Source organism: Haliaeetus albicilla, chromosome 2, assembly GCF_947461875.1.
Source record: "Haliaeetus albicilla chromosome 2, bHalAlb1.1, whole genome shotgun sequence".
Classification (NCBI taxonomy): Eukaryota; Metazoa; Chordata; class Aves; order Accipitriformes; family Accipitridae; genus Haliaeetus; species Haliaeetus albicilla.
In genome coordinates this window covers 40648949-40674178 of record NC_091484.1, presented here as the reverse complement: position 1 = coordinate 40674178, position 25230 = coordinate 40648949, and the positions used below count along the sequence as shown (strand labels likewise).

At 37.5% G+C, this 25230-nt stretch overlaps 1 protein-coding gene across 3 annotated transcripts in view; it reads right to left on the bottom strand.

Annotated features, from left to right (window-relative positions):
* The window catches only part of TBC1D5 (TBC1 domain family member 5), a 328348-nt gene extending 303920 nt beyond the window's left edge, over positions 1-24428 (bottom strand). The window contains exon 1 of one of the 3 annotated variants that reach the window (XM_069772151.1): positions 24208-24428. In XM_069772151.1, coding sequence (XP_069628252.1) covers positions 24208-24235 — 28 coding nt within the window. In that variant the 5' untranslated portion in view covers positions 24236-24428. The remainder of the gene's footprint in view (positions 1-24207) is intronic. The other 2 variants (XM_069772135.1, XM_069772143.1) reach the window with 2 other exon arrangements.
* Between the last annotated feature and the right edge of the window lie 802 nt (positions 24429-25230).

Genomic DNA, 25230 nt, shown 5'->3' with positions numbered 1-25230 from the left:
CCTTGCTGGTACTCATGTTAATTTGGGTGATAATGCAAGGAACTGGATTGTATCACATACCCAAGAACAAATGTCAAATACTTACAATGGCAAAATTATAAATAAGGCTCACAGTAAAAAGCACCAAGCAACAAGATCTTCTTTTCTCCACCTTTTGATATTGCCATCATCAGAAAGTTTCTTAGTTTGCAGGTACAAATCAGACCAAAAGAAACCACATACTGCTGCTGCTTCGCTTTGGGAACTCATGAAAATAGGAACCAGAGGAAATTTTAGAAACAGATTACCATATTTCAAAATTTAGGACAGGAAATTTTTTTTTTAATGTTCAGGAGCAAATACAGGGGAAAAGAAAAAGGCTGGATAGACTTGCTTAACCAAATTTTAGGTAATGTAAGATACTGACCACTATATTCTGACTCACATTTCAAGGATTCTTTGAATTGTTATGAGTTACATAAACTATCTTGCATTACCAGTGGAAAAAAATACTGCAATGGATTATTATATTCAGGAATTTAAATAATATGTAAATCCTTTCCAGGCCAGAAGCCTCATTCCTCTGCCACACTTCCCTCCCTCTATTTATTACAGTTGATCAATTAAATTAAAAATTATCTGTCTGGTCCACTTCACATAGAAAGATACTTTTGTGACTCAGTACAGTACTTCATTAAAATTTTTAATATATCTCTGATTTTTTTTTTTTACCATAAAAGGCAAAGAAGTGCTTGTTATACATATTGTATAAGTCCAACTAAAAATGTAAAAGTAACTCTGTCTTACAATCAGTTATAGGATAATTTTGAGTATGCTCCTGATAAGATCTTTGAGTATTTCTTGAATAACTTTTTAACCAGCTTCTTCCAATTCTCTCTTAAGAAAAAAATCAATTTTAAAATATTAAAACATATAGTAAAATGTTAAATCCCAAACTACTGAATCAAGTGCTATCAATCCAACACATAGCTCATTTGACTGTTATGACCCACGTTTCCTAGTCGATTTTTAGATAAAAACAAGCAGATTACTAGCAAAGGTTTATCTCAAATTCCCACATGTACAGCATGCCACATTAAATATATGCAAATCAACCTCTTTCTCCTCTAGTTTTTTTGAGCTGACAACTCATATGACCTGAAGCCATGGTTAACGATTACAATTATTTGACTTTCATATTTATACAATCAGTCATCAGATATGCATGTTAATTGATTTTAACAGATAGTTTTGTATTCTAATGATCAACAGTAAGCATACACTTTACCAACCTCTTGATTTATAAGAAAATAAAACTTATGTCAGTTTTCACAATTAACCCTTCACTGTATTGATTTGCAGTGTTCACTGCAGACTTCTTCATAATACGTTAACATGGAAGTACTCCAGACTATGGGATCTTTATTTTGGTAGCAAAATTTGATATTCCAATTAGAGACACTTTTCTACCATTTTTAAAAAACACAATTACTACCCTATTTAAACAATACATTGTCTTTTAATTAGGAATGATGAAACATAATCAACACCTAAATGAATGGACTGGGCAAAAATTAATTTACAATTATTTCATATTCACATTTTGCTACTTAAAGTTCTTTTCTCTTTTTCGAAGAACCTTAGCTGTGCACTTTGTGATTCTAATAAGCCCTCAAATGTCATATATATGACAGAGTACAACCCTACTTTTAAGATCCTTATTTCTCAAGTAATATGCTTAAGGCCAAAGCATTCCTCTGTTGCCATCACAAAACTTATTACTGAATCAGTTACTTTTTTTTTTACATGGCTGAAAATGTATTCTTTGCAATTACATTTTTATTTCAGATGCCCTATTTATTGAAGGATCAAATACAAAATTACAAATTGCACAGATTTGCATGCGAAGGACTACTCTGTAAGTTTATACAGTGTGCAATCATCATCTTACACAATTAATGGTGGTTGTTCTTTAAGGATATTCATATAAAAGAGAGCGGATATTGCATCTTACTCTCAAAAAGATCAGTTTATGTCTTGTTCCATAGAAGGGCTCTCCCAATTTAGGCCTTAATTATTGTTGTTGGAGTAAAGGCTTATGCTCCAATTTTCGTAAAGCTAGAGCTGCCGAATCCCTTTCTTGGTATATTTTAATACCGATACAGATACTTTAATTTCTGCAAAATGGAGAATCTTTCTACTTTCTATAAATAACTGAATGAAGTATTGAATCTATTCATCTTTTATCCAGGTGAGCATCATACGCTCTAAGCTCTGCTACCATTCTCTTTTTGGCTGTCTGCTCTAATTAATTTCAAGTGAAATTTATCCATTATGAGACTTTGTTATACATTCTCCAGAACAAAAAGCAGCACAGAGACATTAGAGGACTCGTCTCAGATATATAATGCTGATTCAAGTTCCTATGATGTATCACGGACAGAAGAAACTTAAAGCCGTGTTACAATCATGAACAAGTACCTTAACTTCTAAAACACTGTTTATAGACTTTTCTGAACATAATGAGAAAGGTACTGAATATATAGGATTCTGTTGCTTTCGTAATAGTTATTTTCCTTTAGCTAAGGTCTGGCATCATGGCAAATATTGACAATGCAAATAAATTCTCTTCAATCTTTCGCTTACTGGTAAACACCTTCTTGGTCTTCAACAGATCTTGATTTCATCCTGAACATAATGAGACCGTCTAGGGGTCTGCAGAAAGGGGAAAGCTATCCCACTGTAATCACTAACCCAGTTTTAACACCACACATACCAATGCAGAAAGACCCTGGTTTCTTTTGTATAATGCAATGCTATGAGTTAATCACCTTGAAGACTGACTATAAGGTTTATACTTTTGTAGCCAAGGCAGACCTTAAGATAAATGGAAGGGTGAAGTAAAGATCTTAAAGTTATATGTGAAACTCCAATATAAATGGCCTAAAGAAAATAGCGGGAAATAAAAGGTAAGACAAATACACTGAGAAGAAAATCTACATATATACTTCATGTGTAAAGATCTAATAAACTTAGAAAATAGATATAATTCCTAGTTTCTAAAAATGCTTGCTATCCTCTACTTATGTTTAAACATGACAGCATTAAAAATTACAGACTCGGTCACATCAGCTATGGAGAAAAACAAGTCAAATTTAACAATTGCATAAGTATGGGCTGACTGAGCCAAAGCAGTCCTACTCTAACTCATAAATACAGCACATTCATTTAAGTTAGAATTAATATCAACATTTTCACAAGATGCCTGAGCTTAGATTAAGGCAGGAACAAAAAAATCCAAAATACTGTTTACAACTCACTATTTTTAAAAAGTACGGTAATTGCTTATCATAAAGATCAATGATTAGAAGTAGCATAGGACTAACAATACTTAGTATATTTATTAAAAACCGAGAGGAAACAAAAAGTAGAAAGCAACTGGTGACAGCTTCTGATGACAACTTTTATGTAAAAAATTGCAACTACAACTAATTTCACAGTTAAAGGTTAAATTAAGGCTATGAGTAGAAAGACAACCAATAAAATGCATTCTGAGAAATCAGAAAGTAGCATAGCTAGAAAATGTCCATCTGTAAGACAAACATTATGAGTGCAGTGCTAGCATGCCACCATCCAGACCACTATGGTTTGGATCACTGAGACTCTTATGGGGATCATGACAGGGGGGACTGGGGAAAAAAAATCCAGAAGCTCAATACAAGTGGCTTAGTATCCAGCTGTCACTGCATAATCTTAGTCATAAAAATGAAGTTGAGATCCATGCAATATGGAAAACCATTTACTATACTGCCGCTGTTGCACAGTAAGAAGTTCTTTTGCACTGTTTTACACATAAGAAATAAACATGGAAATGGATCATAAGTTTAATACAACTAGGTAGGCAGGTAACTATCTGTATCCAAAGGTGATCCAATTTGATTAGAAATCATCAAGGATATGGGCTTTCAATAGTCCTTGATGTAGAAAGTATAGCCTTTATGACGTTTAGTTAACTATATACCAAAAACATTTAACTATTTTGTAACTCATTGTAAAACCTCAACAAAGAAAAAATATATTCTCTATCAGCTGGATCAGTTCCATACAGCCATATAAACCCCAGCAAAGGTGCAAGGCGTGGAAGGAAAATAGCAAAAAAGGAGAACAGAGGGAGGACAAAAAACATATTGCTCATTTTGATGACAGAATTATCTAAGCACACACATAGGTCATCTAAGTGTGATAAAAAACCACATTCATAGAACCTCAGAGCATCAGTTTGTGAAATGGAAAACCTTACACCACCTCCAGGATGTCTTATTTCTACCAACATCAGTAACACTTTCACTCCCTAAATCTCACTCCATTTTATAATGGTGAACTAAATTTCACTGGACTTATTAACATTAAGAACCAGATTAATAAGAATGGCAATAGTTCATTTGCATAAAACTAGACCACTACTTTGATGCTTTCTGTCTATAGCAAAGTGTCACATGAATACTGCATAAGCAGCCAAATGCATCTCCTAACATAAAGATTCCTTCTGAGATAGCCAGTGTCACTGGGAGAACTATTGCTTGTAGCATCCAAATGGACAAAACGTAGAAACTTCACTGCTAAAAAAAACCCCCAAGGCTGCAGTTTCTCTTAGAATGAGTGCATATTTCACACAGAATCATCAAGTTAGTGAATGCAAACCACAGCAGAAAACTGCTGCAAATTTCGACCCTGTCAGTGGATAGATGAATTTAGGGAAGAGGATGTAAGCGTCATCAACGTAGGACAAAATTGCTGGGTTTTATTTTAAACATGCTTAAACTCAACGTTTTAACTTAAATATTTAAGAATGATTTTAGTCTGTACGTTTTACATCTCTTGCCACCTGAAGCTGGTGATCCAAATGTCTAGAATAGCACATTTGGAACGCTGAGTTATATTAACATCATACTAACTATAGCAGTTCAATTTCAACAAATTTCTCTGTGTTTTTGCATATCGCTGAATAAATTACTCTGGAATTAGCTTACTTTTCTTGAAGGCATTATATGAGATTATTTCTTAGTCTCCTCCTCTTTGATTTAGTACAACTCTTAAGATAATTTATTAATGTTTTGGATATCTCATTCATCATCCATTATTACTGGTGTCATAAATTAGAGGAATGGAACAAAGCACTGGACTATACACTTTTTCCATATTCATCAATAAAATAGCCACCTCTGTTAGCAAGCACTGTACAAAAGAAGTTGGTTTATCCACTAGCGAGAGACCAGGAGCACTTTTTTAACTCAAATCCCCAAACAGATCATTAGATTTACAGTATAATATGTTATTAGTGAAGTAAAAATCAGGGCTTCACCTTTAAATATAAAAGGATAGAAACACCTGATCTGCAAAAGACAAAAGCACGTCATACGTTGCAATGTCCTGTAAGTTACTCAGATAAATTAGAAGGCTGATGAATACCAGTCTTTCATGACAAAAAATGATTAATTGTTGAAAATGTCATAATTTTGCCAGCATACTATAAAACAGTAAAAAGGGGAGGAAAGATTCAACTGACAGAAATTTAAATGGCAGCATTTAAGTCTGGGATATTATTTCTTAGAAGACAAGTTACCTAAACCGTGATAAGTAGGAAAAACAAAGCCCCTGGCCATCGCTTTTTCTTTTTTTTTTTTTTTTTTTTAAATTAAGACAACCTAAACACAAAGGACATCGGAAAATACAATTGTGAAGATTTCAGAAGGTTTTCAAGATGATGATCATTAATGTGAATCCTACAGGTAATAAGGTTCATAGCAGTATACTACGCTATATAAAGTACCTGAAAGAAGACAGAATTAATGTTATTATGAGAACATTAACTACTGATTAAGATCATTATGACTGCATTAAATTACATCTTTGAACTAAGTTTAATATCCAAAAGTTAACTTTTTGGTTTTTTAGGCAACAACTCAGTTGATATATTTTGTACACATTCACTGTTTATATTTCTTTAACGAAAAGTAAATCTCTCATTAAGGGAAATTAATATTTTACATGATATAACAGTACTGCACTCACCTCTTTTCTAACTGTTACCTGAAAAAGTTTGAGCCAGGTTTAGTAATTCATTAATGGAATCAGATACAGAATTTAAGTTCTTATAATAAAAGAAGAAAAGGACTCCACAAGATTTAAATTTGGTAAAATGCTTCAGATTAGCAGCTGTGTATCTAATTTCTACACGGGGAAGAAATACTTGTTATTTTTTCTCCTTTAAGCATTACAGATTAGGTATTTCAGGCTCCAATGTGAGCTGAAAACAACAAAATAACTTGTTGCAACTAAATAAAAACTCTTTCATTGTACCACCTCTGAATCAGGACCCTCATTATTTTCTATACAGAACCTTCACTATCTATAGTAATTGATGATTAACAAAACATACCTGTACCACTGCTTTTTAAAGCTAATTCAATTAAACACATATATAGAGATGCATTTCTCCCTTTATTATGTTTAGAATTATTAATGAAACTGTTTAATGAACTACATATGACACTTTCCTATAGTTACAATTACCAGTGGAATGGAAAATAAATATGTGAGCTCCAGCTTTTGTTCGTCTCCAGTTTGATTGGTGTTTGGTGATGATCATGATATCTGTTATTCAATCTATAAAGGCAGCTTGCAGTCAAAAAGAACCTTGTCATTACATGACTAAAAATAGGTAGTACCCTCCTTGTACTAAGGTGCATGTGGTTTGAGGACTGACACAAAGCAGAGAAACCAATCCCTCCTCTGCTTGAGAGCAGCTATTTGCGCTCTCACTCTTATCTCTGCTTCACTATGTATAAAAATGTGCATTGTCAGGGAAACACTGAGATTTATTCTTTTCTCTGTCGATCACGATATTCACCCATCATGTAGGTCCCCTGAATTCCATTTGTAGCCTCAGTGAATTTCTAATTTCTACAACAGAAAATTTTACTAGACAGGAGATTGTAAGCATGTCATACCCAAAATTTCCAGCAGCAGTCTAGGGGATAACAGGTACAAGATAATTCTCTGGTGCAAAAAAAGACTTTATTGAACCTGGTCTTCCATGACTGACGGGAGTGCTCTAGCAACAGAAATAGTAGCCAAAAAAATAAAGTGCTGGCAATGGCACCACCATTACGTCATGCAAGAGTTTCATTGACTTAGTGTTTCCAAACCATCTGAGATTTTTTCCCTTCCTGGTCTTTTTGTTCACTGAGTGGAAAACTTATGTCTGCCTGGAATTGTTCACAGGACCTCAAATCAAAGAACATGCACTGCTGATTTGCCTAAGACCAACTCCAATATATTAATCTTGGGATGCATGGAAGAAGGTTTATCTTTTCCTCATCCTGAAAAGATTACTTTCTTACCTAAAACTTTACAACAAAACCCCAGTAAAGGGCATCGAAAATTACCCAATCTTCATTATCTTCCAGGTAAATAAGAAGGTAACCTGTTCTCTACTCTGAATACATGGTTTCACTTGTTAACAACAGATTTCAACATTAATTAATGATTGTGTGAAGTACTGGAAAAATCACGGAAATAATGCTTTAACTTAACCCCTATGGAATATGGAATACAGGAGGCAAATTTACTCAAATAATCATGCCAACATAACTTTCCTTTAACTCTTGTTACCTAATTATCGTAACTTTCAGGCCTGCTGAAAATGTCATCAATGAACAATAAATTGCACGGTGAATAGACACCAACCACTGAGAAGTAAATGAAGATAACGTTTGTTCGGTTAGAACACAGAATAAAAAAAAAATTAAAAAAAAAAAGGAATCTTGAATTCAATGGGGTTTTTTTTTTAACTTATTTTTATAAGGGTTCTGCAAGACACAACATCCTGTCATCTTTTTAACATCAGAGATCCAGAAGACTTCAGATGTTTATATACCTGCTAGATAGGAACAGTACCAATAGATGTTGATTCTTATGGTGGTTTTAAGGGACACCACTGTTACATTCTCTAGTCGCAGAAATTACATGAAATGTAAACCTTTTTCTTCTCAGCAGCTTCCTATCCTCTAAACCCTGCTAAGTATCTATTCTCACAGAGACACATATTTTTAAGCCCTGTGTAACAGAACAGTCATTCATGCAGTTGATCGGAAGCACACGTGGACCTGCATTACCTAACACATTTATCAGTGGGTAAAAAAAGGCCAAGCAGGACATTTGAAATCCAGTGACTACAATGTAGTGGTTAAATGCAGGAGGAGAACTGAAGAGACGGTATTCTGAAGCAAGCAGACAGCTAGCAGTGGAGTGCAAAAGCTGATACCATCAGGACTGAAGATAAACCCCTCCATATGGGGCTGTGATACTCAATTCCTCAACACAATTACCACCACTAGTAAAGTTTACTACAGCTACATGATTTAACAACTAGTACTGTTAAATTCAGAATCCACTAGAAACATACTACAAATTGTAGCAAAGAAATAGGGCTTGTTTACTCCTCATTACAGTGTCAGTGAGTCAAAGAGTTGATCTTAAACAACAAAAGCCTGACAGAAGAAAATGCTACCAGCTCTGTCAGACTCCTGGAAGAGAAAGTCAAGGCTCAAATGATTGCGTTGATCTTTGACTGAAACTGGAAAACAAGTCAGTTTCTTGAAAGCCAAACATAACACCACAGCCAACAATAAGGAATCCTTTATTTTTTTCCACACAATGAATTTTTTGATGTCATAAGCTCTGGATATTTTTAATCACACTAAAAAGGTGCTAGCAAGGCAAACATATATGACCCAGGCCCATTAACAACCATGGAACTGGTTTTCCTGACTAACCTTATTTTTCCTTCTCTCACCTAAATTCCAGTACAAAGACTGCTTACAAATAGGTACTTTAAGGTTTGACCAGCTTTTTACCAATGGTTTTTTTTCTTTCATTACCTAAATCTGAACAATTGTTCAGATTTGTTCACGGACTAAACTCCAAAGTATCCATATTTTATTAGTCACATGGAAATTGGATTGCTACTCACAAGACTTCAAGATAAAACACTTCACTGACACGATCAGAATCTAAAATTCATCCCGTTTAAAGACTAACAGCCTTAAGATACATTATTTCATGCTCTTAATTCAAATAAAGGTAATTATACCGTATTTTCTGTTTAGAAATTATCCTTAGTTATCCTACCTGAACTCCTGATTCACAGCATCACCTCTAATGTCATACATAATTCTGCCCATCCTTCCTTCACAAACAATTTAATTTTTAAAAAAAGCCTACATTCACTAAATCCTTTTCAATGTATCTTCCAGTGTAATTTTACAGTGTATTTATAAGATTTCTGCTGCTACTCATTAAAAATCAGATTCATCAATGTTCACTTTTTAATTTTAGATATGGCTTTATTTGAAATAAAATTTTAAGCCACACCAAGTGAACTAATGTTAACATACTGCAGACACCATAACCACCACAGAAGAGTAACAGCAGAAATAAACAGTTAATGACTAGAAAAAGAGCCAGAAACAATGGACAGACAATAGTTTAACTTAACCAACTGGTACACACCCTCTTCTTCCCACCTCTTACTTCCAGTAAATTTATCTTGCTTATAACTATATTGGTCAGTTCAAGTTTAGCTGGGTCTTTCCATCACTGAAGTCAACAGTGAAGTCACTCAGGACTTACATGTACAGACCAATTTTTTCTTCCTGGAACAAATCGTAAGCATCCAGAAGCCCAGGACTTCAACGTTTGACTTCATGAACTAACTGCTTACTCAGCAGGTATCCAGAAAGCAATGCATTATTTCACTTAGCCATACCAGCACTTTATTATCCATTTTACATAAGAATTCATAACGATAACAAGCATATTGTTTGACATGCAGCAAAAACATACAGGCAACCAAGAGATATTTCCTCTGACCCCTGTCAGATCAATTAATTTCCATAAAAGGGACAAATGCCTTCAGAACAGCAAAGCAAGACAACAGAAATCCTCTCAAATGCTAGAAAAAGTGAGGAAGTGAACTAGGTTTAAAAAATAAACTGCATTGAAGTAATTCTCTATACTACTGTTAAAGCTGTTTTCAGTAATGTACAGTATCACACACAATACTTCACAGTAAACCAATTTCATGAAATCATATGCTTGCCAGAAAGAGATGGCATAGGCTACCTATCCAGAGAGCTTACTGTTACAAATACCCATTTCATTTTAACCTTAAATTTTCACACACAGTGCAAGTAATACTTACTAAAATAAGAAAATATCTTAACTAATGAAATCAGTTAAAGCCCAAAATCTAAATATGAAGCCAAGTCAACCATAAACAGCAGGAATAATGCCCATGTAAGTTTTATACACTGTACTTCCCAATCTTCTGTGCTTTTACTAATGCAAAATACATCAACTTAGAAAATGTATCCTAAAGTTCTTTAACATTTTTTTATTATGAGGGATTACCTTCAGGATCAAAAGAGGTGCACTATGAATACAAATTTCACATGATCTAAAATACAAAAAGAAATCTGTTGCATCTCATGACAAGATAACATGAAGATTACATCATTCAAGGATTACCAAGATAGTTGTGTGTTTAATTATTAGTCTGGGTCACTGTTCAAAGCTCTAGCTACTCATTTGCCCTCCTTTATTCCACATGCTGGACTAGAGATTCCTCGAACAAAAATTCTCAATTCACTGACTGCATACCTGATCAAGTGAGTGAGCTGAAGAACTACAACTAAGATACAAAGTAAAAGTTCTTAATAAATCCAAGTCTAATTTACTTTTACTCCTGCATATTTCAAGACTTTGTTGTGCTCTCACAGTGCAAGTCTACGAATGAACCATTTCACTAGCTGTAATACAAGACCAGCTGCCACAACGTTGTCTTTATTCACAAATCAGCCACTGAGGGTAGCAATGCATAACAAGTAGACTTTAGTTTAGTAAATACAGTCCACCTGTAGGACTGCAGGAAATCTCTGATGGACTAAGGCAGCACTAAAAGCACAGGAGAAGAAAGCTCACATGGTGAGCTATCACAGAACAGTTCTGTCTTGCTTTTTTCCCATGTAAGCATGTTCTAGGAACAGCAGCTGTTTTCTGGCCAGAATGCTCCAGATATGTTTTTAGGATCAAGATTCACTGAAAGCAAAGAGATAATTTGGTTATAATACTATGCATATATGTAAGGTTTATGTATCCAATTTAGAATTCTAAAATGCTTATATGTATACACAGCACCTTTTACACTAAGTAAATATTAAAAATCTCCCACTACCTACTATGGCTTTACAAAAGAGATGTAAATTAAAAAAAACAAACAAACAAAAAAAAAAAAACCCACAAAACACAACACAACTCATTTTTTTTTTTGAGAATTCAGGGAGCAGGTGGTACTTGGAAATGCATTTCATGAACTGTCATAACCAAGACAGACTGGGTGACGCAAGCATATATGTCAAGATCCACTACAGCTGAATGGTCAAAGATGCATGACACCATGTACATATTTCAATTAATGAATGAGAATAGTTTTTCTTAGTCAGTAATACATTACCAACTGGCTTTATACCTGCCTTACTGAACATTAAAAAGTGTGAGGATCTGATGTAAAAAGAGAAAAAAACAAAGCAAAAAGAGAATCTGGCTTTGGGCAGAATGGGATCAGGGGACATCCAGCCAAACAAAATGAAGGTGATTGTTCTAAGCAATGTAGAGGTCATTATCTAAGACTTTCATTGCACCCAGTCAACAGACTGGGACTAAATTCAGATGTAGTCATTCACATCCAGTACAGTGTTGGATTTTATTTGCTTATTTTGGGTGACAAGCATTTCCTTTCACATTCCCTGCAAAATGTCACATGGCGGGTTTTGACAATGTGTACAAGAGAGCAGACACTGAGCAGCCCCTCATGGTTACCAGCCACTCCCCACTGTATTTCTGCAAACAGCATTTCAAATGAAGGTTTAATTGGGCAGAGGGAAACGAAAGTACAGCTTTAATCTCACCTCATCATTGTCATTCCCTCTAGACCTAGAGCAGACAGATCTCTGCCATTCCATCAACATGCAGCTGGGTCACTAAGAAGGAGCAGCTATTCCAGACTTAATGTCAGGTCACACAGAAATTCTCCTCGAGAGACCAGGTCAGCTGACGACACAGGGATTTTGGGGGTTTATTTGTTTGGGTTTTTTTTCCTTTCATCATAGTATTAATAAAATAACCAGTCCTTCAAGAACTATTGTAACTTACTTATGCCTATGGATGCAGGAATGCCCAGTAAGGTCCGGTGCAGTTAGATGATCTGTGACCTCTGTCAGAGGTCACAGACCTCTGACAGAGATCTATGATCTCTGTCATAAATGACAGAGCTTACAGCAGGGTGTTGAACTTTGAGCTCTGGCTCTAAGACAGTTCTCTTCAGAAACACTAAAGAGGCTGGATGGCAGAGCTAGAGCTCTGAGAGAAAGGTATCAGAGCAAATGTCCGGGATGGAACAGAGAGCTTCTCCTCCTTTCACCTATGCAAGATGACAGATGTCAGTTAAATGTTTTTTCATTTGTTTACATGTACACGTGCTTAGAAAGTCTGCTTGTATTTCAATTTCATTTCACTGTCTGTCATCCTTCACCTGTGTCTTCAAGGCAATATGTCATAATGGTGGCACAGACTTTGAGAGGAACTGACAGTAAAACATAGCTTCAGCCTCAGAAAAGGCAAATGTCAAATGGAAGTAAAAATATTTGAAACATTCTGTGTAATAGTGAAAGTACAGAAATGTATCTCAAGTTACAGGGAAGAGGTTAGCATATCAGAAGGGACTACATGGAAAGTCATAGTATCCAGTGGATGCTATGAACAGACGCAGCAATGAATCATGAGAAACCCATTACTAGCTGCTACGACAGAATTCTGGAATTGACACTTGTTTTGGTTCCTTCAAAACTCAGCAAAATGAAGAAGAATAAAATTGGCATAGCCTTAACATTTCACCAAGCAAAATTCTTAACTGTAGACAGGAATTAGTCCCAAAGGAAATGGCAGTTAATTTATTGTTGTCAGTTCAGGATACTTTTCAATGATGAAATCATTGCAAACTGTAACTCAGGACTTTGAAAGATAAATTCTCTCATGTTGAAAAAAATGAAACTGCTACCCAACCTTCACTTACTCTGAAGTTAACCTGAATAATAATTTTAGAAGTTGACTGGTCAGGGCAAGTAAGAAACATTAGCTGAAATACAATACAAGCAATCTAGAGACTTGCTGGCAACTTTAGTAATCTTTTTTTAGAGGAGAAAGTGCACATAGTATACAAAACACATCAGAAAGAGTGTCAGCTTAACATAATGTACTACTACAGATATCTTTCTTTCTAAAGCAAACTGAATATTTGAGAAAATTGAGAAATCCTTGATCACTTTTTCTCTCTCAGTATCAAATACATCTTTGTCACCATTTTCACCACTCAGGTTCAAAATGAGGAAGTGATCTTCTTCAACTCCTCTTCATCTTCCAATATATTCATATCTCATCTGAAACCTTGTTGTTGTTCTTGTTGTTCTTAATAAGACCTATACATGTAAGAGTCAACCTGCCTATACAGCTAAAATTCTCATTCTCCTCACTTATACATGCAATCCAACTCTCCTCCTAACCAATCCACACAGTGCACAACCTCTAAAATACTCATCTCAGTGGTTGCTAAAGTCTTCAATAACGGTAAGGACAGTGGTCTTTAATGATCAAGCCTCTCATCAGGAATTTTATACTATTCTTTTTGTTCACATCTTTATCATTGTACACCATTTTATGACAATCGAAGACAACCTTAGTTAAAACCCATGTAAAAGTCTATGTCTTCCATCACTCCCACAAATGCAGTTAGCTAATACAATCTGCTTCAATATCTAAAACTGTATCTTTATTGGTAGTGTATTTGTTCTTCCTTGCCCACATTTCTTTTCTAGTGAGCAGTTATGTGGCACTTAGCTGCCTACTGTGGTTAACTCACAACACTACCTTACAATTATTTCCATTGCAGCTGGACCTACTCACAGCTTGAAAACACAGAAGCTGAGGAGCTTGACATGCACAAAAATCAGGCAAACAAAACATTGAGACATACACTGTAATAAACAAAACAGAATAACGGCCAGCACAAGTTCAAGACACACCTTCTGTTTGTTGGGTTTGATTTTATTCTATTTTTTCAGAAGGTGGAATCTTAGAAGTATGCTAGGTTCTTTCAAACTCAGCAAAGTCCAGGGCTGCAAGCATTAGGGCAGAGTGAGACTGCAGAGAAACAGGTAATAGGGATCTAAAAGAAATGCTCAGGGTAAAAAAAAAAAAAAAAGGTAGAAAGGCACAAGGCACTTGCTATGCTATTCGATGCCTGTTAGTAAGTTTTATGTTGAAGGTTTTCCTCTTAAATCCACTGGTTTAACCCCTAGTTACCCACTTCCTACCTGGCCATTCTTCTTTCTCAAGCTCACATGGCTTGAGCTAGATTGATCCATTACTTCTGGAAGGGGATGGTGTGAGTCTGAAGCTTGTGAGCATACAGAAAATGGGAGGTTACCCTGACTCTTACTGAAAGCTACCTTAAAACACCGACTATCTGTATTAGGAGGTGTCTAACATGCTCATGGGCTAAATGATAAATAACTGCAGCTCTAGAAAACATAGCACTCCAGTCAACCTACAAAAATTACAGCATGAGTCTATCAACATACTTTTATCCCAATCTGGGTAAACTGTTACAAGGAGTAAAACGATGTTCACTCAGCCCACATTTGCCCTCTTCTCAGATAAAATTACTCACAGTGGAGATTATAACCATGACTGATCATACACTATTACTGTAAATTAATGTAAAAATCTAGTCTCACCCAACAGCTATGAAACAGCAACAGCATGCTCTAATTCCTGGCATATGTCAGTTTTGAATACTGACTTACCGGTAGAACTACATATTTTTCTTCTAGTATACAAGAACTTTGACAGTTTATCTAAAATCCCTGAAGACCAAAACAAAAATGTGTAACATAATAAAAACAAATTAGGACTTTTCTTCAGTCACTGAGGCTGTGGAGTGCACAGGAGTGCTATTAAACCAACACAGCATCTCAGCTGGATTTGCAACAGCTGATAGTGCCACTTGTTCATTCTGAATGTTTACCTTAATCCATCCCAGTAACGCACAACATCAAAGTGGAGCTATGTCCAGTGATAGCAGCTGCTACTGTCCTTTGCTCCTTCCCACTCAGTTTCATAAGGACTGAACCTTGCGGTAAATGATTCTGCACTTGTGGGTAAAGGCAGCATGACTGCACCAAGTATATGTCTGACATCATCATCAGATATGGTTCCTAAAAATTAATATTAACTTGTGTCTGTCCAATATACATTTTCATTTCTTCTCAGATACAGAATTACTCTAACTTTACCCTAAGAACATACTTAAGGCTCAAGACAAAAGTCATAAGAAACAAAAGACTGGGCAGCTTTTCCATCTCTGCAAACTGAATTTTGACATTTTACCTAGGTGTATCAAATAAACAAACAACTTCAGTGATCAAAGGCAGGACACAAAAGCAGCAGTTCTGAAAAATCTGTAGTATGGAAGGGGCCACAAACAGTTGGCAATTAGCTAGACATGGAGAAGGTAAATCCTACTCTATACTTATTTCATTCTGTCTATCCCTTAAATTTCTTTCCAGTTCCCTGACTTGCAGTTGAGCCTCAACTGTCATCTTGCACCTGAATCAAGCAATCTTCAAATCAAGACTCATGGGCAGTATAATAAATAAAAGTTGGGACCACTGCACAAATCCAAAAACCAAAGCAGCTTTCTACTAGATGAAATCCACCCTAACGACAGAAAGGAACCTTGTGAAAAAGGGACACCGAATTTCCAAGTATAAAATATTTATACTGCCTTACACACAGCCAGAGTAGGGAAAAAGGTAATTCAGTTTGTTGGATTTTTCAGAAATGCTATATAGGAACAAATTTTTAATTTCAAAGTAGAACTAACTCCCCAAAATGAACTTATTTAAAGTAATAAATGAAGTACCAACATAAAATTTCAAAGGGCATTTCATGCTGATGTAAGTACTTCCCCAGAAAATTGTGAAGTAAATTCACAAACGAAAAGGTGTTTACCTTCATTCCTAAAACATTCCTATTTATTCTAACTTACTGCCTTCTTTGAAAAGCACATTTGAAAAAAAAATAAAATCCAAGTCCTAACTGTAACACACACACTCCATAAATCTAAAATGCTAGCTTTTTTATTCCTTTTTTTTTTTTAGTTTTCAAGACACTGACTTTTGATTGAGCGCTTTAAATGTGTTTTGTGCACGATGAACATATACCACTGATGTGTTCAGAAGAAACCTTTCCACTGACTGGGACTCGAGCCTCCTCTGATTACAGGAAATCAGAAACTTCCTGCTTGTTGCACCTTCCTCTACTTGTGCTCATCCACTGTTCTCCATCCAGCCACAAAAATTAAATTTACAGGAGTCCAGACTTCTGCATACTTCAAAGGAAAAGAACCTTTTCAATATTATCTGCTACATATTTTCATGAAGCAGTAAAACTGGCAGGGCACAAACAGTATAAGCTTTATGTATAAATGTGAATCTACACTGAAAACCAAAGGAAGTGAAATCTTTGGCCTGTTAGCCTCAACTACTTAATGCATTGTACATAAAGATTATGGGGTATAACAAACTTTAAAAGGTATCATCACAAGCAGCACCAGGTTCAGTTTTCAGTCTACAAAAAAATACACACATATATATAAAAGAATTGCCCAGTTATGTATTTGAATTTATTAACTTTTCCCCAAACTGTGTATATTTATTAGTACCATAGGCATACATGTAAATAATGCAAATTAAAAATGAGTCAGGCCTGAAGGAGGAAACACTATGCTATTGACTCATGAATAACTGGAAGACAAGCAAGGCTTCCACATATTTTTTTGAATATGTGGTTCCAATAGAAATAACAGGCTATATATGCTGCAGGTGTTCAAGCCACCGTTCTGAAAGTACAGGTAAGTTTTAGTTTTATAGGAAACAGGACACGCAAAACAAGCATGAGTATCAGCTGAGAGCCACTCTTCTCACTAAAGAAATTAGTAACCCCATTATTCTCCCCAGCACAATTATCAGATAACCTTGCAGACTTACATTAAGAGAAGTATACTATATGTTTACTTATATTTGTCCCATAACCATTAGTACTATTCTCTTTATATCTACTCTTTCACTCTACTTCTCAGATTTATTTTACATAGTCTACTATTTAACATGTTTAAATTACTTTTCATTTCTCTCATTTAACAAACTCATTTAAATTGTGTGTATTAAATATTTTACAGTGTGCTCCTGTATTAGCTGTGATGGGATATTATAAAATCTGGGTTCTAACTGGAGCTTCCCCATTGAGTTGTTGTTTGGCCTTTAATAAGTTACTTCCCTCTCACTGAAAATGATTAATCCTATTTTAATTTATAGATGAAAGGCTCTACAAAACTACTAAACGTTAATCACTAATACTCCAGATAAAGTTTAGTCAGGAAGCTACAAGAAATCAAAGTACCACCTTGACACTGGATCCTCTTACTCAGATTTACAGTGCAGCAAGCATTCTGATATGAGAACGATTAGGAAATAAACATGAAACGTACCATTACATGCTTAAAAGTCTCTACTTTCAAAACGGGTCAAACTTACATCTGAAACGTCAGTGGGAACACTGACAAACCCTTTAAAAGCATAGATGATAGAAAAACTAATCATGGTTTAAGAATATAATCTTCATTTTGAAAGAGAATCTGTTGGAGAAGATCAGAAAATACATCAACAGTTTTCTACTCTGCAACATGTCAAGCTTCAATCAGTAAAATACAGACAGATCTTCATCCAGATATGGATGCTGCCTTGCTGTGAACAATGACAGGAGGAAAAAAAAGTTTGGAGGAAAGAGGGTGTATATCCACTTCATACAGGATGAAGAATCACTGGTCACATCCACCAGTGTTAATGGAAAATTTCAGGACCCAGAATACAATCATGTTCATCAACACATGTGAAATTAATGATGTTAAAAAATATAAGTAAATGGGCAGCACGCTGGCAAATAAAACTTGTTGTTGACACATCTAAAGCACAGCAGATAAGAAATAGTCATCAGCGCTGCTCCAGTAACTACTGAGCTTTAAGCTACTCAACAATTCAGAAAAAAGACTGCTGAGCATGACAGTGGGCAGGTAGATTATAAATACAACATTGTAAAATTTGTAGAAGGATTACATATTTCCATGGATAATGAAAATGCCCACCTATATAAAATTACATATCAACAAGAAAAATACTAGCGGGAGGAACACTCGGAGACAACACTGTAAACCCTTATGAACTGACAAGAACTTCAGGAGTAGGTATGGCAATTATTCCACAACTGGGAATTTTTTTGTAACTTCCTTTAAAACACCTGCTGTTGGCCACTCTAAGTGACAAAACAGTGGCCTGGATAACAATTCATCTGATGCCAGGTACAATTCTTACACTAACATCACAGTGAAGTTTAATTGCCAAAAGTGCACTTCTACAGTTCTAGAAAGATTCTTTAAAACTTTCAACAAGTTCCACACCTTCTTGAAATGCAAGTTTATTCTCAATACACATCACATATCTATCCTTCTTCCCTACAGGAAAAAGGAAAGGGCAAAAGTCCATTTGTGTAACAGCTAGAGATTAAATAAAATGCCACATATTATCAAGCAGGCACAATCCAGGTTTCAAGAAACATTGTTCAGACATTCATTACCTGATAGTTCAGAACCAAAGGATACTGACTATATGTGGGTCTAAGGGTTAAATAAGACAGCTCACTCACAAGGTGGTGACAGTAAAGACCTGTTACAGACCATTACCTCAAACTAGAGAACAGCAGGATTTTTTTTGTAAGCCTATATTTGTAATGTGCTGAAAGAAAAAAGTCAAACAAGTCTTTAATAATGAAATCTAGTATCTCAGGATCTTAAGCAGGCAACAGTAAAAACATCAGTTTTTAAAAATTATTAGCAACTGTTTTCTAAAAGCACTCACCATAACTGACACAGAGAAATTATCATATATCCCATTATAACAGCTAAAATGAGTAAGTCATTGGACTAGAAATTGGGGATAGTCTAAGAATTACTGATCCTGATCAGATTACATCGCCAGATAGAGATTACTGACATCTATGTAAACATATGATGCACATACACGCTCACATTCCTGAGGTTTCAAAATTTCTGAAGCTGAAAAGAGTTATGAACAAAATTGATTGGGAAGAAAAATCTTAGACAGAAAAACATGAAAATGGAAACTTCCTTAAGAGGGCTTTTATCTATGGTCAGGCAATTCTACAGATAACAAAGAGGACAACTGACCTGATGTTTTTGAAAAAAGAAGCAAGTGTAAGGAAAAAAAAAAAGGCAGGATCATCAATGTAGAAAAGGGAAGGCTGGATCACCACCAACATAAATTAGAGTTACAGAGTGTAGAAATTGAGAAACGCAAAATATCCCTGTATAACACAGCCAAGAGTGTTAGTAACAAACACCATCTCAACAACAGCAGAGGCCCATGACTAGACAGAGGTGGCACAAGTGTTAAAAATCGTAAGGAAAGATCAAAAATAGCCAATAAATACTTTCATTCTATAGTTGGAAAGATTCAAAATGGTATAATTGTATCACATTATATTGATTTTCTTTCCAACTCATTTGTAAACAGATGTTCCAGATCAGATGTTAAAAAACATTGAGAGACAAATATTTTAAATCAGCGTACTTGTTAAACTTTATCCAAGAGTCCTAGAGTAGGCAGCCCAGCAAATCTATGATCTGTTGATGCTCTTTTAAAACTATGTATTTTAAAATCTGTATCTGTCTTTAAATGTCTTTAATCTGTATCTGTCTTTAAATGTCTCACCATGCAGAGGAGTGAAAACACAGTGTCAAAGGGACAAATCAAGTTTTAAGGCAGTCTGATATGATGGAGAATTCAAACGAGATAACAAGAAGCAGTGAAAGACAGATGCATTCAAATGTATTCAAACAATAATTGCATGCCTTATTTTTAAATAGTGGAAAAGATGAATCACTGAAACAAGTCATCCAGAGAAGTAAATGGTAGATTCTCAGTATCTTGATACACTTTAAAAAAAAAAAAAAGCTTAGCCAACTAGAAGTTCAGAAAACAAACCCATTGAGACAAAAACTGATGCTGTAATACATGTAAGGTGAAACATTCATGTATTAAGATAGACTTGATCCCCACTCTAATGCAGCACTACGTGATGCAGTACTAAATGCAAGTCAGCTTAAGCAAGCACATGAACTTTTTGCATACACACAACTAGATTAATTAATAGTGTGGTAATAATGTTCTTTAATAAACCTAAAATAACGATTTACCAGCCCATTAACAGAACAGAAAGCCCCTCAAATTAAATAGTACAGAAGGAAAATGTTGGGGGTTTTTAAACAGAACACAGGATACCATGATACTGTCTCTTTTCTGCTGCATTCAGTTCAACATCAGAGACATGTGATTCTTCCCATTATTTTCAAACTATTTCCAGCCAGACTTCAGGTCATGTTATGACTCACTACTTTTGGGAAATCTACACCTAACCATTAACAGAGGCAAAATACCCATTTCTATTCTGTCTGGTAACTCATCAACCTTTATCCAAAATATGCTAAATGTTGAATAGTCAAACTGTGTCCAGACCTTGGAGATGAACAACTGTTCCACCTTGGCTCTTGCTTCTTATCTCAACTCTCAGACTATAAATATGGTCAACCACTTCTCCTCAAAGACTGTCACACACAGATTCCCGTAAGATTCAGAGTAATCATGCTTTTTTATATTCAACATCAGCAAAAAGAACATGAATTATCAGGTTATAATGTTATCCAATATGACAGGGACCTCAAACTGCACCATTTCTAGTCTTTTTTTTTTTTTTAAAGTATTTGATCACAGAAGCCGCAACATCAGAAAAAAATTTGACATTTGGATAACTGATAAAAACATTCTTGAGTAAAACACAGACCACAGTAGCAACCTTCCTAAAAACTAGAAATGGTAACAGCTATGCTCCTTCTTTTGGAGGTCGAAAATAGAGTTTAAGCCTCACTAACGTAACAACCGAACACAGGAAAGCAACTCCTTCTATCACATTTAACAGCGCTCTTCCTCTGAGAGGGCAACTCAGCCACAGACCTGTGTTTTCATAGACTACAGACTGAACTGCTTTGGGCACTTTCCTGGGCTAGAAGAAAAAGCACACAAAACTTATAGCTTATTTATTACAGAGCAGTGTAGAGTCAAAGTCAAACAGTTTAGGTAACATGCCACATTTGCACTCTGCAGACATCACTGGCTCCTGATCCAAAATGCTCTTACACGTGCTAATCAACAAAGCCTCAAATGGACTAGGAACTGATTATCTTAGAAAGTGTCTATCCTCCACAACTCTCAGCAACAGCTGTTGTCAATTACACCAGCATACCTAGCAGTTTAAGATAAAACTCCTAAGGATGAAGCACAAAGTAAACTTTCTAAGACTTCGTCAACAGAATTCCTTTCAGGGCAAAGTGTAAAACAGTTCTTTGCATAGCCCTTCCCCAGTGAAAAATGAAGTTACAATAACAACAACAACCTGGAGACAGCAAAGATGATCTCTACATTAGTGTAAATCATAGGCAGGCAGAGAATGTATAATAAATTTCCACCAAATCACATTTTTCTTGCACATGAATATGAGGTACCAAAGTCCAAAAGATGCAAGTGCAAACAAGAGAGAAAAGAACAATGTTTGAGTAAAGCCAACACTATACTACAAAGAAGGAAAAACGTCAGTGGAATGTTTTCACTTAGATTTCTCAAAGGTAAGTGCCACTCACAGGTGGCATTTTAAGAAAAGCTCTGAACCATTCCTGTGTGACAAGTGAGCTTTGCTAATACTGCAGCAGAAGTTGAAAAATTATTTGTAAAAAATCGAGTTTGTGGCTTTCCTCAGATTTCCGAGAAGGTGAAGTGACATGAAACATGCAAGAATCTCAGTAGTGTAATTAATCATTAAACAAAGCTACCAGTACAAGCCCTATTTAGTTGCCATCCCTCCACAAAGCTGGAGAACAGACTCTTGTCTTCATCTCACTAACAAAAGGATGCCATTAATATCTTTTGAAATGTTCAGTTTTCATAGGAGTTTACCATATCTGTAGTATCTAAATTATGAAAGCATCACGAAATCTACAGGGGAAAAAAATGCACCATCTTCCCAGTATGCGCTTATATGTAAAAACAGTCATTGCTCATGGTCTCATACTTTGTTATGAACTGAAGTTCATTATGTAGGTTCACAGTTCATACAAGGGTAAGCTCCTGTTGTTGGCTCAGCAGCAGAGTTACCAATTTCAAATAAGAAATACACAAAAACGTTTAAAATCTCAACAATTTCTTTGGAGTAGGCTATGTCTAATTCTGTGTTTACCTGATAGTCTGTATGTATTACAACAGAACCTTAACTGTAACAACTCCAGTAATCGCTACTATTATATATATACAAATGACTTCTAGGGTAACAGCATTTAGGCCATACATGGGCCAAGTGTGTTAGTAAATAAGAAGTTTGACAACTGGTAATTCACAATTGTGTTAGACAATTATTACATTTAAAATAAAAAAAGACTGGTTTCAAAAATAGAAATCATTATCATCCACCACCGATGTATTTTTCTTATTGCCCAGTTTTAAATCTTACAGTATTTCAACCTGCAAGTTGCAAATGTAACAGCGGATGATGATTCAGAGAAAGGTGGGATCAAGGATTAATTTAACTGCATGTTTCACGACCCTCAAATTCTTAAAAATATTTTCAATACCAACAATCAGCCCACTTTTATTTGGAATACATTTTGGAAACTTTAGTTTTTACAGAGGAGGTATTATCAGTAAATAGCTGAATCAGTGTGTGGCAAGTAACAGAACTGACAAACAACACCTTTAATGAAGTTTCATTGGTCTGAAAAGAAATACTTCTCTTATGTGGTGCTTTTTAACCAAGTTTCAGAGTGCTTTGTAAGGTGAGGCAAGCGGGATTACTGAGAGTAAAGCGGTGCATGGACACTGTGGAGCTGACTGGCAGAACTAGAAGAGTATTCTTGTCTTCCAAGTCCCATCCCAGTACATTCTGGAACATGATTCTTTCACATATATACCACTTTCACACACATATACCACTAAAGCAATGTTACGCCAATATGATGGAACAAATATTTCTTAAAAGCAGACCATAACGCCTTCAGGATGTGCAATACCATAGGACATGTAGCTAAACTAAACTACTCATGGGTACGATAGAGCAATCTAAAAGTATAAAACTGTCAAACAGCTGAAATGTGCTAGCTGCAGCCCTTGCACTGAAATCGAGACTTGTACACCACTAGAACTACTGTATCCTAAAGAAAAACAAGTGATGATTAAACATCTACCACTGATGGCAATAAACTGGACAGCTAACACAGACTGAGTCAGATAGGTGAGAACAGGGAGGAAGAGAGGCTCTGGGGCAGGAAAAATGGAGGGAAACCAAGCTGCTTCTAAAAACTCTTTTTCAAGGCCTGGAGGGGAAAAAAAAAAAAAAAACAACAAACAAACATGAAGACCTTAACTTCCCTCTTCAGCCACCAGAATCACCACCACCAATAAAAAATAAATAAATAAATAAATCCAGAGGGGGAAACCTTGTGACAGATCTGCCTCCTCCTCCCTCCCTGCTTTCACCTCCCAGCAACGAGGCTGTGGCTCCACAGATCCCTGCCGGGGAGTACCTGCCCTCAGCACGGCCCCGGCCCAGCACCGGGCCGCCGCCCGCTCCGGCGGGCAGCCCCGCGGGAAGGAGCGTGAGGAGGCCGAGGAGCGGCGGCGGCGGCGGCCCGGTGCGCGCAGGCCTCACCGCCCCAGCCCGCCCCGCCGCTGCCCACTGACGGCCGGGGGCGGCGGGACCAGGCGCCGCCGCCGGGGAAAGGCCTCGGCGGGGGCCGGCGCACTTGGACTGCAGGGCGGCCGGCGGGGAGGGGGGCAAGCGGGTTAAGGGGAGCAGATGCTCTGGGGCTGGTTTTACCTGCTGCTGCTGCTGCCTGCAGTGGCATGAAGATCTGGCTCAGCCTCTCTCTCTCTCTCTCTCTCCCCCTCCCCGCCTCCCTCCCTCCCACCCTGCGCGGCACACAGACCCCCGCGCCGGCCCGGCGCCCTGCGAGGGACGCGGGGCAGGGGGAGGCAGTGGGGGAGGCCCGGGGAAGGGAAGGGAAGGGGAAGGGCTCCCGGCCCGCACGCGGGAACGCGCCGTGGCACCGCCTCCCCCACTACCACCCCCCCGCGCTCCGTCCGCGCAGGCGCCCGCCGCGCCGTGAGGCCGCGGCCGCCCACGCAGCCCGCGGCGCCGCGCCTGCTCCCTGCGCCCGCGGGGCTGGGGGGTGGCCGGGCAGGCGGGCGGTCGCGGCCCGCTCGGGCCGGCGGGGAGAAGGGGAAGAGGAGAGAGAAGGGGAAGGCGGGGACGGGGCTTCCCTCCTCGCGGGCCGTGGCGCAGCTCGGCCGCCGGCTGCTCCTCGGGAGCCCCGGCGGGCAACAGCGAACGGGCGCTGGGACTTTTTGGAATCGGGAGGTTTTCCGTTCGTTCGGGGCCTTTTACCCTCTGAGGAAGCCCGACGCGCTTTTATTTACATAAAGCGTACGCAGAGTGTAGTTAGCAGTCACGCAAGGCGGGGGGGGAGTAGCTTAGAGTGAGGTAATGCAACGTGAATCCACGATATCGCTCCCTGGAAGCGGCTGCCCGAGCTCAAACCGTTGCACGGGAAGCTTCCTCGTGGAAGGAGGAGACCGGTCGTGGCGTAAAAACGGAACTGGGCCGGGCTGTGTTTGCTGGGCCCGGGCTGCCGGGGCCCGTCCCGGCGGGAGCCCTGCCCGGGCCGGGGCTGCAGGCCCTTGTCTTCCTCAGCAAGGGGGTAAACCCTCCGAAGCACGTTTTGCTACGTTCGCCTGCGACAAACGCTTCAGTTCGCAGGGCAGGCATGGATCGCTGGCATGTCTTCGAGACCAGCTTAATCACAAAAGATTGGCTTTCTTAAGTTTTGGGAAGTCCAGTACA